General features: G+C 43.4%; 1 protein-coding gene across 1 annotated transcript in view; it reads left to right on the top strand.

The window, feature by feature from the left end:
* Window positions 1-14,594, top strand: part of LOC109880703 (neuronal acetylcholine receptor subunit beta-2) — a 56,781-nt gene that overhangs the window by 26,660 nt on the left and 15,527 nt on the right. Inside the window, exons 2-3 of the mRNA XM_031798098.1 lie at window positions 4,266-4,411; window positions 4,511-4,665. Of these exons, the coding sequence (XP_031653958.1) occupies window positions 4,266-4,411; window positions 4,511-4,665 (301 nt within the window). The remainder of the gene's footprint in view (window positions 1-4,265; window positions 4,412-4,510; window positions 4,666-14,594) is intronic.

The following is a 14,594-nucleotide window of genomic DNA, read 5'->3' as shown; positions in this document are numbered from 1 at the left end:
AGCCAATAAACACTAACCAGAACAGCAATGGACAAGACATATTGACATTAAGGAGAGGCATGCTTAGTCGAGTGATCAAAAGGGTCCGGTGAGTGGAGAGGTTGGTTGGTGATTTAGACAGCTAGCCAGGGCATCGGTAGCAAGCTAGCATAGGATGGAGGTCTGTTGTTAGCCACCTCTTGCGTTCCGACAGTAGATTAGTGGGGTTCCGTATGGTAGAGGGGATTAATCCAAATCACACAACAACAACAAAAATAAAAACAATAGATATAGTTATAGAGGCCCAAGAAGAAAACATAATAATAATAATAAAAAATTAAAAATTGTCCGATTGTCTATTCAGATAGCAGCCGGTAAGACAGCTAACGGTTAGCAGGCCGCAGATGGGCGTTCGGGTAACGTCGCGACGGAGGAGCCAGCCGAATAACTCCTTCGGGTAGATAACGTCGGCAGTCCAGTTGTGAAGGCCCGGTGGGGCTCCGCGAAGGCAGTAAAACGGGTCCGGATAGGTGACTGCAGCCCAGGTGTGATTGATGGAACTCAGGAGTGATTGACGGAGCTTGCTAGCTCCGGAATAATTGATGTTTGCTCCGGAATCGACAAAGGCCGATAGTCACACGGATAGCAGCTAGCTAGCTGTGAGATCCGGGTATGAATGTCCAGAGAGCAGTCGAAATCCAGGGACATGGAGAGAAAAATTGGTCCGGTATGTTCCGTTCCGAGCCGCGCTGCGCCGTACAGAACTGGCGATAGATTTTCGAGCTAAAGGATAGCTGATGACCACAAACCGTGGTTAGCTGAATACTAACGATTTGCCAGTAAAGGAGCTAACTAGCTTCTGAACTAGCTTCTGGATTAGCTTCTGGCTAGTTTCAGGTTAGCTTCTTGGAGTTTCTGGCTAGCTTCTTGGAGGATTACAGATCTGAGGTAAATGATACTTTTTTATAAATATACATTGGTGAGGCGGGTTGCAGGAGAGTGTTTTGAAGATGAGTTGATGGAAAATAAAAATAAAATGTATGTGAAAAAGTTGTAAATATATATATATACAGGACACGACAAGACGAGGACAAAAGACGTCTGAACTGCTATGCCACCTTGGACCACAGAGAGGTGATTAGTTCTATTTGAATATATACTGAAACGGTTATGAGACTTTAGTATAAATAGAGAGGTGATTAGTTCTATCTGAATATGTACCGGATGTCACGCCCTGGCCTTAGTATTTTGTGTTTTCTTTATTATTTTGGTCAGGCCAGGGTGTGACATGGGTGATTATGTGTTTGTCTTGTCTAGGGGTTTTGTAGATTAATGGGGTTGTGTTTAGTAGAGTAGTCTAGGTAAGTCTATGGTTGCCTAGAGTGGTTCTCAATCAGAGGCAGGTGTTTATCGTTGTCTCTGATTGGGAACCATATTTAGGCAGCCATATTCTTTGAGTGTTTAGTGGGTGATTGTTCCTGTCTCTGTGTTTGTTGCACCAGATAGGGCTGGTTCGGGTTTTCACGTTTCTTGTTTTGTATATTGTTCGTATTTTTCATCTTTTATTAAAGATGTATAAAGATAACCACGCTGCATTTTGGTCCTCCTCTCTTTCGACTGAAGAAAAACGTAACAGAATCACCCACCACAACAGGACCAAGCGGCGTGGTGACAGGCAGCGGCAGCAGGAGCAGCGCAAGGAGGAATGGACATGGGATGATGTGTTGGACGGTAAGGGTTGCTACACTTGGGAGGAGATCCTGGCTGGAAGAGATCGCCTCCCATTGGAACAGGTGGAGGCACTTAGGAGAGCAGAGGCAGCCGGAGAGAGGACCTGGCGATTCGAGGGAACACGGTTGTCAAGGAAGCCCGAGAGTCAGCCCCAAAAATGTATTGGGGGGGGCACACAGGGAGTATGGCGAAGCCAGGTAGGAGACCTGCGCCAACTTCCTGTCATGAAGCCGGCTCTACGCAACTGGTCTCCAGTGCGTCTCCTTGGGCCGGCTTACATGGCACCAGCCTTGCGCATGGTGTCCCCGGTTCGCCTGCATAGCCCAGTGCGGGCTATTCCACCTCGCCGCACTGGCAGGGTGACCGGGAGCATTCAACCAGGTAAGGTTGGGCAGGCTCGGTGCTCAAGAGCTCCAGTGCGCCTGCACGGTCCGGTCTATCCAGTACCACCTCCACGCACCAGCCCTCCGGTGGCAGCTACCCGCACCAGGCTTCCTGTGCGTGTCCTCGGCCCAGTACCACCAGTGCCAGCACCATGCATCAGGCCTACAGTGCGCCTCGCCTGTCCAGCGCTGCCAGAGCCTTCCTCCTCGCCAGCGCTGTCCGAATCTCCCGCATGTCCAGCGCTGCCAGAGCTTTTCTCCTGTCCAGCGCTGTCGGAGTCTCCCGCCTGTCCAGCGCTGTCAGAGTCTCCCGTCTGTCATGAGCCGCCAGATTCTCCCGTCTGTCATGAGCTGCCAGAGTCTCCCGCCTGTTCAGCGCTGCCAGAGCTGCCAGTCTGCAAGGAGCCGCCAGAGCCGCCAGTCTGCAAGGAGCCGCCAGAGCCGCCAGTCTGCAAGGAGCCGCCAGAGCCGCCAGTCTGCAAGGAGCCGCCAGTCTGCAAGGAGCCGCCAGAGCCGCCAGTCTGCAAGGAGCCGCCAGAGCCGCCAGTCTGCAAGGAGCCGCCAGAGCCGCCAGTCTGCAAGGAGCCGCCAGAGCCGCCAGTCTGCAAGGAGCCGCCAGAGCCGCCAGTCTGCAAGGAGCCGCCAGAGCCGCCAGTCTGCAAGGAGCCGCCAGAGCCGCCAGTCTGCAAGGAGCCGCCAGAGCCGCCAGTCTGCATGGAGCCGCCAGTCTGCATGGAGCCGCCAGAGCCGCCAGTCAGCATGGAGCAGCCAGTCTGCCAGGATCCGCCAGGATCCGCCAGTCTGCCAGGATCTGCCAGTCTGCCAGGATCCGCCAGTCTGCCAGGATCCGCCAGTCTGCCAGGATCCGCCAGAGCCGCCAGTCTGCCAGGATCCGCCAGAGCCGCCAGTCTGCCAGGATCCGCCAGTGCCGCCAGTCTGCCAGGATCTTCCAGAGCCGCCAGTCAGCCAGGATCCGCCATTCAGCCAGGATCCGCCAGAGCCGCCAGTCAGCCAGGATCTGCCAGAACCACCAGTCAGCCAGGATCTTCCAGAGCCATCAACCTGCCTGAGCTTCCTCTCAGTCCTGAGCTACCCCTCAGTCTTGAGCTACCCCTCAGTCCCGAGCTACCCCTCAGTCCCGAGCTACCCCTCAGTCCCGAGCTACCCCTCAGTCCCGAGCTACCCCTCAGTCCCGAGCTACCCCTCAGTCCAGTGGGGCCCTTTGTTAGGGTTACTAGGCCAAGGTCGGCGGCGAGGGTCGCCAATCTAAGGACGCAGAGTAAGCGGACTAAGAGTGTGTTGGAGTGGAGTCCACGTCCCGCGTCAGTGCCGCCACCATAGATAGACGCCCACCCAGACCCTCCCTTATGGGTTTAGGTGTGCGGCCGGGAGTCCACACCTTTGGGGGGGGGGGGGGGTACTTTCACGCCCTGGCCTTAGTATTTTGTGTTTTCTTTATTATTTTGGTCAGGCCAGGGTGTGACATGGGTGATTATGTGTTTGTCTTGTCTAGGGGTTGTGTAGATTAATGGGGTTGTTTAGTAGAGTAGTCTAGGTAAGTCTATGGTTGCCTAGAGTGGTTCTCAATCAGAGGCAGGTGTTTATCGTTGTCTCTGATTGGGAACCATATTTAGGCAGCCATATTCTTTGAGTGTTTCGTGGGTGATTGTTCCTGTCTCTGTGTTTGTTGCACCAGATAGGGATGTTTCGGGTTTTCACGGTTCTTGTTTTGTATATTGTTCGTATTTTTCATCTTTTATTAAAGATGTATAAAGATAACCACGCTGCATTTTGGTCCTCCTCTCTTTCACCTGAAGAAAACTGTAACACTGGAAGGGTCATAGAGTATATTGCACACATTCCCACTGTACTGCGATGATGACATTAGGCCAGTCTGAATATGTACAATCAGGGTGTTTTTGGTTGCTCCTGTTTACGTATTTGGCTTGGAGTCCACTTTGAAAGTTCACACAATGGTCAAAGATTAGTGCACTTGAATCGCTGAGGATCAAATGCGGCTGTGGGGCAACATGGCATGTTGTCTTGAAAGTTAGTTTCAAACTCCTTTTGGGGATGTTTTTTGTGTATGTACGCCTTTTCTGCCAGTTACATAACTGTATCCCTCTCCCCCTGTCTGTGTGTTTGTGCCTGTGTGTGTGTGTGTGTGTGTAGCTGCCTTGGGTGCGGAGATAGAGGAGCGACTGGTGACCTACCTGCTGTCTCCAGAGCGCTACAACAAACTGATTAGACCTGCTGTCAACAAGAGCCAACAGGTCACCATCCATATACAGGTGTCCCTGGCCCAGCTCATTAGTGTGGTGAGTACACACACACACACACACACACACACACACACACACACGCACACATGCACACATTCGCTCTCATGCTTCTCTCTGTCTGTCTGCCTGTTGCAGAATGAGAGAGAACAGATCATGACCACCAACTGCTGGCTGACTCAGGTATGGAATGACTACAGGTTGATGTGGGACCCAGAGGAGTATGAGGGCATTAAGAAGGTCCGCCTCCCGTCTCAACACATCTGGCTGCCTGACATCGTCCTCTACAACAAGTGAGTGAGCTGTGTGTGTGTTTGTGTGTTATGTGTAAATATAAACTGGGTGGTTCAAGCCTTGAATGTTGATTGACTGAAAGCCGTGGTATGTATTTGTGTGTATACCACGGGTATGACAAAACATTTATTTTACTCTTCTAATTACGTTGGTAACCAGTTTTTAAAGCAATAAGGCACCTCTGGGGTTTGTGGTATGTATATATGATGGCTAAGGGCTGTATCCAGGCACTCCGTGTTGCGTCGTGCGTAAATACCAGCCCTTAGCTGTGGTCTATTGGCCACACACCACACCCCCTCGAGCCTTATTGCCAAAATATAATCCATGTTTATATATCAGACACTATGTGTTATAAATGTATGCAGTAAAAAGTACATAATTTTCTTCGAGAATGTAGTGAAGTAAAAGTAGTCAAAAAATATATATAGTAAATTAGATACCCCCAAAAACTACTTAAGTAGTACATTCAAGTATTTTTACTTAAGTACTTTACACCACTGAAATACTGTATGTTGACTGTGTAAATTTCTCTGTCTGTACATTTGTCTATTGCTGGCAGCACTAATTCACAGGTTGCCATTTATTGACATGAATTTTGCCCTGTTGGCAGCTCTGCAGAGTGGTCCCTAGCTGGCAAAGCCACAAAGTCATAAAGTCATTGATCCCTAAGCTTAACCCTAAACTTAACCACACTGCTAACCATAATGCATAACCCTAACCGTAAATGATGACTAAACAGCTTGTATTAGTTTTCATTAATTTTTACAATACAGCCAATTTAGATTTTGTAGCTGGCCCATCTTGCAGAAATTGCTAAATCTTATTCTGGGTATGTGTCAATGTACTTGGCAACTAATAGTGATTCTGGTTCTAATCTGAGCCTCAGCTAACCTAAGGTCTTCAGGACAGGAGGGAGGGCTAAAGTCAAGATGTGATTACTGTAATAATTTGGAGGGAGGGATCAGGAGACAGAGGTGAGGGCTTAGAGAGAGAGGGGATAGATGAGCACTGTTAAATCTGCAGAGAGGAGATTTGGATTATGAAACTCCTGTGATGTGTTTAATCAGAGGCCAGGTCAGGTGGCTGTGTGATGTGTTTAATCAGAGGCCAGGTCAGGTGGCTGTGTGATGTGTTTAATCAGAGGCCAGGTCAGGTGGCTGTGTGATGTGTTTAATCAGAGACCAGGTCAGGTGGCTGTGTGATGTGTTTAAATTATTTAAGTTTAATTTAATTTAATTATTTTAGTTGTGAAGAATCATGTGAAATATGGAAGTGCAATAGAATTTCTATTTGATTATATTGGGCTGACTTGTCAAAGTGTGACATGGTGAGGTTGGAACCAGGTGCAGAGAAGAGACCAGATGAGGAATCAGTGGTTAAGGATAAACATAAATACGTTACTGAGAAACAGTAGCTGCAGAATCACAGTACACTGGGGAAAAACATCAAACACTAAGTCTCAAAAACGCACGCACGCACGCACGCACGCACGCACGCACGCACGCACGCACGCACGCACGCACGCACGCACTGACCGTACACGGTAAACAATTCAAGCTTCTGCAAAGGACCACAGAAACACACCTCTTTTAACAGGGACAAAATCATGAAATAATAAGACACACCTGAGTTCAATAAAAGTCTCTAGGGCGGTCTCTGTCGCCCTCTGGTGCCAGGAGGAACCATGACACAAAGTGAAAATAAATGATTTCATTTTTTCATGCATGAATGTGTTTAGTTGACAAATGTTTGATTGACTATGAAGTTATTATATTTATTTGGATATTGAGTAATAGATGTTTTCAGGAATAGTTGTGCGGGTATCAAGGTATAGCTGTACTGTAGTTGTTTGGGTCAGAGTCACAGCCAAACCTTTATATCTCAATGTGTTGGAAACCTGGTCTGGTCTGCGCGTTGATAGTTACAGTTGTTTGGGTATGGAGGTAGTTGTTTGTGTATAGAGCTATAGTTGTTTGGGTATAGAGCTATAGTTGTTTGGGTATAGAGCTATAGTTGTTTGGGTATAGAGCTATAGTTGTTTGGGTATTGAGCTATAGTTGTTTGGGTATTGAGCTATAGTTGTTTGGGTATAGAGCTATAGTTGTTTGGGTATAGAGCTATAGTGGTTTGGGTATAGAGCTATAGTGGTTTGGGTGTTGAGCTATAGTTGTTTGGGTGTTGAGCTATAGTTGTTTGGGTATAGAGCTACAGTGCCTTGCGAAAGTATTCGGCCCCCTTGAACTTTGCGACCTTTTGCCACATTTCAGGCTTCAAACATAAAGATATAAAACTGTATTTTTTTGTGAAGAATCAACAACAAGTGGGACACAATCATGAAGTGGAACGACATTTGATGATAAATACAATCCACCTGTGTGTAATCAAGTCTCCGTATAAATGCACCTGCACTGTGATAGTCTCAGAGGTCCGTTAAAAGCTCAGAGAGCATCATGAAGAACAAGGAACACACCAGGCAGGTCCGAGATACTGTTGTGAAGAAGTTTAAAGCCGGATTTGGATACAAAAAGATTTCCCAAGCTTTAAACATCCCAAGGAGCACTGTGCAAGCGATAATATTGAAATGGAAGGAGTATCAGACCACTGCAAATCTACCAAGACCTGGCCGTCCCTCTAAACTTTCAGCCCATACAAGGAGAAGATCAGAGATGCAGCCAAGAGGCCCATGATCACTCTGGATGAACTGCAGAGATCTACAGCTGAGGTGGGAGTCTCTGTCCATAGGACAACAATCAGTCGTATATTGCACAAATCTGGCCTTTATGGAAGAGTGGCAAGAAGAAAGCCATTTCTTAAAGATATCCATAAAAAGTGTCGTTTAAAGTTTGCCACAAGCCACCTGGGAGACACACCAAACATGTGGAAGAAGGTGTTCTGGTCAGATGAAACCAAAATTGAACTTTTTGGCAACAATGCAAAACGTTATGTTTGGCGTAAAAGCAACACAGCTCATCACCCTCAACACACCATCCCCACTGTCAAACATGGTGGTGGCAGCATCATGGTTTGAGCCTGCTTTTCTTCAGCAGGGACAGGGAAGATGGTTAAAATTGATGGGAAGATGGATGGAGCCAAATACCGGACCATTCTGGAAGAAAACCTGATGGAGTCTGCAAAAGACCTGAGACTGGGACGGAGATTTGTCTTCCAACAAGACAATGATCCAAAACATAAAGCAAAATCTACAATGGAATGGTTCAAAAATAAACATATCCAGGTGTTAGAATGGCCAAGTCAAAGTCCAGACCTGAATCCAATCGAGAATCTGTGGAAAGAACTGAAAACTGCTGTTCACAAATGCTCTCCATCCAACCTCACTGAGCTCGAGCTGTTTTGCAAGGAGGAATGGGAAAAAATGTCAGTCTCTCGATGTGCAAAACTGATAGAGACATACCCCAAGCGACTTACAGCTGTAATCGCAGCAAAAGGTGGCGCTACAAAGTATTAACTTAAGGGGGCTGAATAATTTTGCACGCCCAATTTTTCCGTTTTTGATTTGTTAAAAAAGTTTGAAATATCCAATAAATGTTGTTCCACTTGTTGTTGATTCTTCACAAAAAAATACAGTTTTATATCTTTATGTTTGAAGCCTGAAATGTGGCAAAAGGTCGCAAAGTTCAAGGGGGCCGAATACTTTCGCAAGGCACTGTATAGTTGTTTGGGTGTTGAGCTATAGTTGTTTGGGTGTTGAGCTATAGTTGTTTGGGTGTTGAGCTATAGTTGTTTGGGTATAGAGCTATAGTTGTTTGGGTGTTGAGCTATAGTTGTTTGGGTGTTGAGCTATAGTTGTTTGGGTGTTGAGCTATAGTTGTTTGGGTGTTGAGCTATAGTTGTTTGGGTGTAGAGCTATAGTTGTTTGTGTATAGAGCTATAGTTGTTTGGGTGTTGAGCTATAGTTGTTTGGGTATAGAGCTATAGTTGTTTGGGTATAGAGCTATAGTTGTTTGGGTATAGAGCTATAGTTGTTTGGGTATAGAGCTATAGTTTGGGTGTTGAGCTATAGTTTGGGTGTTGAGCTATAGTTTGGGTGTTGAGCTATAGTTGGTTGGGTATAGAGCTATAGTTGGTTGGGTATAGAGCTATAGTTGTTTGGGTATAGAGCTATAGTTGTTTGGGTATAGAGCTATAGTTGTTTGGGTGTTGAGCTATAGTTGTTTGGGTGTTGAGCTATAGTTGTTTGGGTATAGAGCTATAGTTTGGGTATAGAGCTATAGTTTGGGTGTTGAGCTATAGTTGTTTCGGTGTTGAGCTATAGTTGTTTGGGTGTTGAGCTATAGTTGTTTGGGTGTAGAGCTATAGTTGTTTGGGTATAGAGCTATAGTTGTTTGGGTATAGAGCTATAGTTGTTTGGGTATAGAGCTATAGTTGTTTGGGTGTAGAGCTATAGTTGTTTGGGTGTTGAGCTATAGTTGTTTGGGTGTTGAGCTATAGTTGTTTGGGTGTTGAGCTATAGTTGTTTGGGTGTTGAGCTATAGTTGTTTGGGTGTTGAGCTATAGTTGTTTGGGTGTTGAGCTATAGTTGTTTGGGTATAGAGCTATAGTTTGGGTATAGAGCTATAGTTTGGGTGTTGAGCTATAGTTGTTTGGGTGTTGAGCTATAGTTGTTTGGGTGTTGAGCTATAGTTGTTTGGGTATAGAGCTATAGTTGTTTGGGTATAGAGCTATAGTTGTTTGGGTATAGAGCTATAGTTGTTTGGGTGTTGAGCTATAGTTGTTTGGGTGTTGAGCTATAGTTGTTTGGGTGTTGAGCTATAATTGTTTGGGTGTTGAGCTATAGTTGTTTGGGTGTTGAGCTATAGTTGTTTGGGTGTTGAGCTATAGTTGTTTGGGTGTTGAGCTATAGTTGTTTGGGTATAGAGCTATAGTTGTTTGGGTATAGAGCTATAGTTGCTTGAGTTTTGAGCTATAGTTTGTGTATAGAGCTATAGTTGTTTGTGTATAGAGCTATAGTTGTTTGGGTATAGAGCTATAGTTGTTTGGGTATAGAGCTATAGTTGTCTGGGTATAGAGCTATAGTTGTTTGGGTGTTGAGCTATAGTTGTTTGAGTATAGAGCTATAGTTGTTTGGGTGTAGAGCTATAGTTGTTTGGGTATAGAGCTATAGTTGTTTGGGTGTTGAGCTATAGTTGTTTGGGTGTTGAGCTATAGTTGTTTGGGTGTTGAGCTATAGTTGTTTGGGTGTTGAGCTATAGTTGTTTGGGTGTTGAGCTATAGTTGTTTGGGTGTTGAGCTATAGTTGTTTGGGTGTTGAGCTATAGTTGTTTGGGTGTTGAGCTATAGTTGTTTGGGTATAGAGCTATAGTTGTTTGGGTATAGAGCTATAGTTGTTTGGGTGTTGAGCTATAGTTGTTTGGGTGTTGAGCTATAGTTGTTTGGGTGTTGAGCTATAGTTGTTTGGGTATAGAGCTATAGTTGTTTGGGTGTTGAGCTATAGTTGTTTGGGTGTTGAGCTATAGTTGTTTGGGTGTTGAGCTATAATTGTTTGGGTGTTGAGCTATAGTTGTTTGGGTGTTGAGCTATAGTTGTTTGGGTGTTGAGCTATAGTTGTTTGGGTGTTGAGCTATAGTTGTTTGGGTGTTGAGCTATAGTTGTTTGGGTGTTGAGCTATAGTTGTTTGGGTGTTGAGCTATAGTTGTTTGGGTATAGAGCTATAGTTGTTTGGGTATAGAGCTATAGTTGTTTGGGTATAGAGCTATAGTTGCTTGAGTTTTGAGCTATAGTTTGTGTATAGAGCTATAGTAGTTTGGGTATAGAGCTATAGTTGTTTGGGTATAGAGCTATAGTTGTTTGGGTATAGAGCTATAGTTGTTTGGGTATAGAGCTATAGTTGTTTGGGTGTTGAGCTATAGTTTGTGTATAGAGCTGTAGTTGTTTGGGTATAGAGCTATAGTTGCTTGAGTTTTGCGCTATAGTTTGTGTATAGAGCTATAGTTGTTTGGGTGTTGAGCTATAGTTGTTTGTGTATAGAGCTATAGTTGTTTGGGTATAGAGCTATAGTTGTTTGGGTATAGAGCTATAGTTGTTTGGGTATAGAGCTATAGTTGTTTGGGTATAGAGCTATAGTTTGTGTATAGAGCTGTAGTTTGGGTATAGAGCTATAGTTGCTTGAGTTTTGAGCTATAGTTTGTGTATAGAGCTATAGTTGTTTGGGTATAGAGCTATAGTTGTTTGGGTATAGAGCTATAGTTTGGGTGTTGAGCTATAGTTGTTTGAGTATAGAGCTATAGTTGTTTGGGTGTAGAGCTATAGTTGTTTGGGTGTTGAGCTATAGTTGTTTGGGTGTTGAGCTATAGTTGTTTGGGTATAGAGCTATAGTTTGGGTGTTGAGCTATAGTTGTTTGTGTATAGAGCTATAGTTGTTTGGGTATAGAGCTATAGTTGTTTGGGTACTGAGCTATAGTTGTTTGGGTACAGAGCTATAGTTGTTTGGGTATAGAGCTATAGTGGTTTGGGTATAGAGCTATAGTTGTTTGGGTATAGAGCTATAGTTGTTTGGGTATAGAGCTATAGTTTGGGTGTTGAGCTCTAGTTGTTTGGGTGTTGAGCTATAGTTGTTTGGGTATAGAGCTATAGTTGTTTGGGTATAGAGCTATAGTTGTTTGGGTATAGAGCTATAGTTGTTTGGGTATAGAGCTATAGTTGTTTGGGTATAGAGCTATAGTTGTTTGGGTATAGAGCTATAGTTGTTTGGGTATAGAGCTATAGTTTGGGTATAGAGCTATAGTTGTTTGGGTATAGAGCTATAGTTTGGGTGTTGAGCTCTAGTTGTTTGGGTGTTGAGCTATAGTTGTTTGGGTGTTGAGCTATAGTTGTTTGGGTATAGAGCTATAGTTGTTTGGGTATAGAGCTATAGTTGTTTGGGTATAGAGCTATAGTTGTTTGGGTATAGAGCTATAGTTGTTTGGGTATAGAGCTATAGTTGTTTGGGTATAGAGCTATAGTTTGGGTATAGAGCTATAGTTTGTGTATAGAGCTATAGTTGTTTGGGTATAGAGCTATAGTTGTTTGGGTGTTGAGCTATAGTTGTTTGGGTGTTGAGCTATAGTTGTTTGGGTGTTGAGCTATATTTGTTTGGGTGTTGAGCTATAGTTGTTTGGGTGTTGAGCTATAGTTGTTTGGGTGTTGAGCTATAGTTGTTTGGGTGTTGAGCTATAGTTGTTTGGGTGTTGAGCTATAGTTGTTTGGGTATAGAGCTATAGTTGTTTGGGTATAGAGCTATAGTTGTTTGGGTATAGAGCTATAGTTTGGGTGTTGAGCTCTAGTTGTTTGGGTGTTGAGCTATAGTTGTTTGGGTGTTGAGCTATAGTTGTTTGGGTATAGAGCTATAGTTGTTTGGGTATAGAGCTATAGTTGTTTGGGTATAGAGCTATAGTTGTTTGGGTATAGAGCTATAGTTGTTTGGGTATAGAGCTATAGTTGTTTGGGTATAGAGCTATAGTTGTTTGGGTATAGAGCTATAGTTTGTGTATAGAGCTATAGTTGTTTGGGTATAGAGCTATAGTTGTTTGGGTGTTGAGCTATAGTTGTTTGGGTGTTGAGCTATAGTTGTTTGGGTATAGAGCTATATTTGTTTGGGTGTTGAGCTATAGTTGTTTGGGTGTTGAGCTATAGTTGTTTGGGTGTTGAGCTATAGTTGTTTGGGTGTTGAGCTATAGTTGTTTGGGTGTTGAGCTATAGTTGTTTGGGTGTTGAGCTATAGTTGTTTGGGTATAGAGCTATAGTTGTTTGGGTATAGAGCTATAGTTGTTTGGGTATAGAGCTATAGTTGTTTGGGTATAGAGCTATAGTTGCTTGAGTTTTGAGCTATAGTTTGTGTATAGAGCTATAGTAGTTTGGGTATAGAGCTATAGTTGTTTGGGTATAGAGCTATAGTTGTTTGGGTATAGAGCTATAGTTGTTTGGGTATAGAGCTATAGTTGTTTGGGTGTTGAGCTATAGTTTGTGTATAGAGCTGTAGTTGTTTGGGTATAGAGCTATAGTTGCTTGAGTTTTGCGCTATAGTTTGTGTATAGAGCTATAGTTGTTTGGGTGTTGAGCTATAGTTGTTTGTGTATAGAGCTATAGTTGTTTGGGTATAGAGCTATAGTTGTTTGGGTATAGAGCTATAGTTGTTTGGGTATAGAGCTATAGTTGTTTGGGTATAGAGCTATAGTTTGTGTATAGAGCTGTAGTTTGGGTATAGAGCTATAGTTGCTTGAGTTTTGAGCTATAGTTTGTGTATAGAGCTATAGTTGTTTGGGTATAGAGCTATAGTTGTTTGGGTATAGAGCTATAGTTGTTTGGGTGTTGAGCTATAGTTGTTTGAGTATAGAGCTATAGTTGTTTGGGTGTAGAGCTATAGTTGTTTGGGTGTAGAGCTATAGTTGTTTGGGTATAGAGCTATAGTTTGGGTGTTGAGCTATAGTTGTTTGAGTATAGAGCTATAGTTGTTTGGGTGTAGAGCTATAGTTGTTTGGGTGTTGAGCTATAGTTGTTTGGGTATAGAGCTATAGTTTGGGTGTTGAGCTATAGTTGTTTGGGTGTTGAGCTATAGTTGTTTGGGTATAGAGCTATAGTTTGTGTATAGAGCTATAGTTGTTTGGGTATAGAGCTATAGTTGTTTGGGTACTGAGCTATAGTTGTTTGGGTACAGAGCTATAGTTGTTTGGGTATAGAGCTATAGTGGTTTGGGTATAGAGCTATAGTTGTTTGGGTATAGAGCTATAGTTTGGGTGTTGAGCTCTAGTTGTTTGGGTGTTGAGCTATAGTTGTTTGGGTGTTGAGCTATAGTTGTTTGGGTATAGAGCTATAGTTGTTTTGGGTATAGAGCTATAGTTGTTTGGGTATAGAGCTATAGTTGTTTGGGTATAGAGCTATAGTTGTTTGGGTATAGAGCTATAGTTGTTTGGGTATAGAGCTATAGTTTGGGTATAGAGCTATAGTTTGTGTATAGAGCTATAGTTGTTTGGGTATAGAGCTATAGTTGTTTGGGTGTTGAGCTATAGTTGTTTGGGTGTTGAGCTATAGTTGTTTGGGTATAGAGCTATATTTGTTTGGGTGTTGAGCTATAGTTGTTTGGGTGTTGAGCTATAGTTGTTTGGGTGTTGAGCTATAGTTGTTTGGGTGTTGAGCTATAGTTGTTTGGGGTGTTGAGCTATAGTTGTTTGGGTATAGAGCTATAGTTGTTTGGGTATAGAGCTATAGTTGTTTGGGTATAGAGCTATAGTTGTTTGGGTGTTGAGCTATAGTTGTTTGGGTGTTGAGCTATAGTTGTTTGGGTGTTGAGCTATAGTTGTTTGGGTGTTGAGCTATAGTTGTTTGGGTGTTGAGCTATAGTTGTTTGGGTGTTGAGCTATAGTTGTTTGGGTATAGAGCTATAGTTGTTTGGGTATAGAGCTATAGTTGTTTGGGTGTTGAGCTATAGTTGTTTGGGTGTTGAGCTATAGTTGTTTGGGTGTTGAGCTATAGTTGTTTGGGTATAGAGCTATAGTTGTTTGTGTATAGAGCTATAGTTTGTGTATAGAGCTATAGTTGCTTGAGTTTTGAGCTATAGTTTGTGTATAGAGCTATAGTTGTTTGGGTATAGAGCTATAGTTGTTTGGATATAGAGCTATAGTTGTTTGGATATAGAGCTATAGTTGTTTGGGTATAGAGCTATAGTTGTTTGGGTATAGAGCTATAGTTGTTTGGGTATAGAGCTATAGTTGTTTGGGTGTTGAGCTATAGTTGTTTGGGTATAGAGCTATAGTTTGGGTGTTGAGCTGTAGTTGTTTGTGTATAGAGCTATAGTTGCTTGAGTTTTGAGCTATAGTTGTTTGGGTGTTGAGCTATAGTTGTTTGGGTATAGAGCTATAGTTGCTTGAGTTTTGAGCTATAGTTTGTGTATAGAGCTATAGTTGTTTGGGTATAGAGCTATAGTTGTTTGGATATA

This window comes from Oncorhynchus kisutch, linkage group LG19 (genome assembly GCF_002021735.2).
Source record: "Oncorhynchus kisutch isolate 150728-3 linkage group LG19, Okis_V2, whole genome shotgun sequence".
NCBI classification, from domain to species: domain Eukaryota; kingdom Metazoa; phylum Chordata; class Actinopteri; order Salmoniformes; family Salmonidae; genus Oncorhynchus; species Oncorhynchus kisutch.
The sequence above is the reverse complement of the archived record's forward strand: the minus strand, read 5'-3'. Positions and strand labels throughout refer to the sequence as shown.